The sequence below is a fragment of the Limulus polyphemus genome, unplaced genomic scaffold (assembly GCF_000517525.1).
Source record: "Limulus polyphemus unplaced genomic scaffold, Limulus_polyphemus-2.1.2 Scaffold970, whole genome shotgun sequence".
NCBI lineage: Eukaryota > Metazoa > Arthropoda > Merostomata > Xiphosura > Limulidae > Limulus > Limulus polyphemus.
Genome location: NW_013666580.1, coordinates 167,869 through 172,586, shown reverse-complemented (window position 1 = coordinate 172,586; position 4,718 = coordinate 167,869). Strand labels below are relative to the sequence as shown.

General features: G+C 34.9%; 1 protein-coding gene across 1 annotated transcript in view; it reads right to left on the bottom strand.

The window, feature by feature from the left end:
* Positions 1-208: 208 nt before the first annotated feature.
* Positions 209-4,718, bottom strand: part of LOC106461488 (prefoldin subunit 5-like) — a 26,303-nt gene continuing 21,793 nt past the window's right edge. The window contains exon 5 of the mRNA XM_013921311.1: positions 209-434. Coding sequence (XP_013776765.1) covers positions 364-434 — 71 coding nt within the window. The 3' untranslated portion in view covers positions 209-363. The remainder of the gene's footprint in view (positions 435-4,718) is intronic.

Here is a 4,718-nt window from a genome sequence, read left to right as displayed (position 1 = left end):
TGTTTTGGTTATTCAATTACGAAAATTATACTGCAACTGATTACAGGAAGTTTACGTGAAAAGCTAGAGTTATACTAGTTTTAAGGCTGTTGAATTTATAATACTGTTTTTTTTTACTATTTTTTGAAGTACATTAATTTCATTATTATCATGGGATCTGGCATGGAAATATGGAGAGCATTATATAAAATTTAACACACCTGTTTTTAGGATTAACAAATTTATTTTATACGTTGTTAGGAAGCAACTACATTAAATTATATAATTCACAAACAGTGTGGAAAGAAAAAAAACAGGATAAATTGAGTAAAAATACAGTAATGTTAATATTACATACTACCCTTAACGAATAAAACAAGTATCTCAAGACGTTCCTGCTGCTTGTTGTGCTGCAAGTGTAGCTTGTAACTTAGCTTCCATAGTTTCTATGACAACTGGTAAGAAAAGTAAAATCAAAACAATTTAGAAAGATGAATTATATGACAAAGTTTAGATATGAAGTAAAAATTAGGATACTAAGAATATTTTGATATATTAACATTATGAGTATCTAACAAAGTAAATATGATGTTTAAATAAAAGTTTTAATGTGATAATAACAATTCCAGCACATGGATACAATTCATACTAGAAAAACAAAAAAGTTGTATACAATAAATTTTTATTACCATAAACAGCTTTCACATACAGTTACCGAAACTGAAAACTACTAATAAATCAATATGAAGCCTAATCCTATCAATCCATTTATCGTTACCAAGTAATATCGGTTTCAGAAAATTCCACCCCTCATCAATAACCCTGGTAAAGTGCAAATTGAAAGAATATAATTAGGCTTTTGATAATAAATATAATTTATAAAAACTTCACTAAAAATCTGATGAATATTTATTAGAAACAAGGAAACACTTCATTCTTATTTTGTGCTATAACTATAGCGACGATTCTCTTAAAGAACTTGGGTTAACAATTCACAAACATTTTACCTTGTTAACATTTATTTGCAGAGTTTTCAAAATGCTTCTTTCATCTCCCAAAGTGTACTATACTTAATATTTTATAATCATTTCTAAATCCATATTTGTAATAATTTAACAATTTTAAGATCTTATCTTCTAAACACTTCAAATTAATTACATATACTGAAAAGCTGTACAAATAATTCACGTTATACAATATTTTTGAACTGAAGCTCCTTTATTCGTATCTCATGTTATCTTTCTGAACCGGTATGGTGCTATAACAATATAAGTTTGTTTTTTAGTTACAAGTGAAATAAAAGCCAACCATTTCCGATTCTGATCATTATTTTGTTTCAGATGTTTTGTAAACAGGTTTTTAATCCTCAAGTCCGTTCCATATTAATGTAACCAATGATCTTAAAATGCAGAAATTGAACTTATATTTTCTTTACCTCACCATGGAGCACCACCACCCGGCGTGCATTGACGTGTAAAATCCTGTGCATGCCACAAGTCTTGAACAAAGCTCTCACTCCTACACGTGTACCAGCCCATGATGTAATCATCACTAGATTGTACCCCTTTACTAACACGAAGTCGACACATTCTTTACTGCACAGTAATCCTCATAAGCACTAGCAAGTGAACACAGGCTCATTCTTGACAAGAAAAACTAAATGCACTGGGTGGGAAATGATGCAGAGGTAAGAATTTATCTGAAATACATTTTCAGATAAGGAAATTGTTAACTTCAAGTTCAAAAGTACTACTCACCTCTCCGCACCACAAACAGTTATAATCCTACACTGAAGATGGTGGAGGGGCCAGTATAGAAAAATTACAAAGATGAGCCCTTTTCTGAGCATCAAATGGGAAAGCTGTTAAGAGTGATATCCACTAAGTGGAGGGTAGCCTAATGGGGCAGCACTCAGTGGGAGGCCACATCCATATCAAGCAGGGAATACTCTTTGCCCAACAGAGGTGGTAGAGCAAGAGATATTGTCATAAATATCTACTGCTGGGTGCTTATGGGTCACTAAGGTTGGCAGAATGGCATATTGTTACACCGTCCATCATAGCACAGGCAGACAGCTGAGCATGAGTATGTGGTGTAGAGCTATAAGTGAGGCCATTCCATATTGAGATACTCTCCACAAAAACCTGGTGCAGGCAAACCCAAAACCCATCCGATTAGACATAACCAATGGGAATGACTTGGTTCATAACTATCAGGCAACTCTCCAGCCCTACTTCCCAAATGAGGGATGTGTCCACTTGGTCTCATACTAGTGGGACTGTACTGCCTAATGAGGAATTTTTTATATCAACTTCACAGTGATACAGGACTGGAGAAGCAAGGTTTTTCCCATATTCCACTAGAAGAAATGGGGTGGGATTTAAGTAGGGTGACACTGGAGAGGGGTGTGAACAACTGTCATCAAACACAATCATTTGAAATTATGCCTGTGAACGATTTATCATTATACATTTATTTTAACATTGATGTTTGTTTAGATTAAATGTATATTTAAAAACATACATAGCTTATGCTGTTAAGTATGTATTGTAAAACTACCGCCTATTCTCCAAACTTGTAGAAGATTCTCGAGAGTAAGAATGGATGATTGTCCTACTGACAATACCTCGGTGTGTGACAATTATGGACATGAGGGATCTGATTCACCTTGTGAAGTTCCATTTATTAAAAGTAAACTGATTGCAGAGCAACAAAAGGATTCGCAGATCTATTCACTATTTAAATTTGCACTCCCAAAAGATGAGCTGGAGAAAGTTCCAAATGGTTATTTTGTCAAAAATGGTGTCCTTAGGAGAAAATGGAGACCACCAGATGTGTCAGCTTCAGAGGACTGGGCCATTGTTTATCAAATTGTTGTTCCCAAAGCATATTCTTCTGAAATATTAAAAGTTGCCCATGAACTCCCCTAGGGAGGTCATTTGGGTGTCAACAAAACATGTGACAAAATTATGAGACATTTCTTTTGGCCAAAAATTAGGCAAGACATTTCTCAGTTTTGCAAAACTTGTCATACATTTCAGTTGGTTGAAAAACCTAACCAGAAAATTCCTGTTGCTCCTCTGAAACCTATCTCAGCATTTGAAGAACCCTTCAATTGTGCGATTGTGTTGGGCCTTCACCAAAAACTCGATCGAGGAATCAGTATTTGTTAACTATCATATGCACATCCACTCGATTCCCTGAAGTTATCCCTTTGAGAAACATTTCAGCCCAAAACATTTCTAAGGCTTTGATCAATTTCTTTACTTTTGTTGGCTTACCCAAAGAAATTCAATCTGAGCAAGGATCAATTTTATGTCAGGGTTGTTTTAACAAGTTGTTTATCAGCTCGGTGCTAAACAGATCAAATCTAGTGAGTATCATCCAGATTCGCAAGGTGCTCTTGAGAGATTCCATTCTACCTTGAAAAATATGATATGGACTTAATGTTTCAATAACAAGAAGGATTGGGATGAAGGAGTTAATCTATTTATATTTGCTGTTCGTGAGTCAGTTCAGGAGTCATTTGAGTTGGTGTTTGGCCATTCAGTGCATGGCCCTTTGAAGATGCTGAAGGAACAATGGTTGGAAGATGATACAAAAGAAATGCACTTATTGGATTACGTTTCCAAGTTTCAGTCCAGAGTCTTATGTGCTTATGAATTGGCTCGAGAAAATTTGAAGTCATTCCAAATTAAAATGAAAAATGTTTATGACCATAAGGCTGATGAGCACAAGTTCCATCCTGGTTACATGGTCTTGGTATTGTTACCCACTATGGGACATCCACTCAAAGCTAGGCATCAAGGTTGTTCGGAAAGTTAATGATACAGACTATGTTATAAAAACACCTGATTGTCGAAAGGCTACCCAGCTGTATCATATTAATATGCTGAAGCCCTATCACATACAAGATGCATCCAAAAATATTTTAACCCTTGAGTGTTCTCCTGATACTAATGACAGTTGCTTTGACTCAAACACCCGTAAATTTGAAAATACTGGAGACGAATGCAACATCAAACTGAGTAATTCTGACATTCTGGCCAATCTTGATTTAAGACTCTATCACTTGCCTCCTGAAGAGAAAAATCAACTTGCTAGTTTATTGACTAATTACAAATGTATATTTCCAGACGTTCCCAATCAAACCAACATCACTGTTCATGATGTAAATATAGGTGACACTTCTCTTGTGAAACAACATCCCTATCATGTGAATCCAATCAAGGGGGATAAAATGCGTACAGAAATATCTTACATGCTGGAAAATGGCATTATAGAGCCAGTACAATTTAATGCCTTTTGGGATGAAAAATTCTCAAGTAACTTTTCAGCGAATGATGAATCAATGCCTCAACAATCTGTCAGATGTTGGAATTTATGTTGATGATATTGTGATTTCCAGTGACACATGGGAAGAACATTTATGTGTATTATGTGATGTTTTTGAGAGGCTTAAGAAAGCCAATCTCACTATAAATTTGGCAAAAAGTGACTTCTGTAAAGCCAGAGTTATTTACTTTGGTCATGATCAAGTTTCTCCAATTCAAGCCAAAGTTGATTGTATTGTGAATTATCCAACTCCTACCAACAAGAAAAGTTTGATGAGATTTTTGGGAATGGCTTGTTATTACAGGAAGTTTTGTAAAAATTTTGCTGACATCACTGTACCATTAATAAACCTTTTGACAAAAAATCAAAAATTCAAGTGGTCTGAAACATGTCAATCTGCTTTT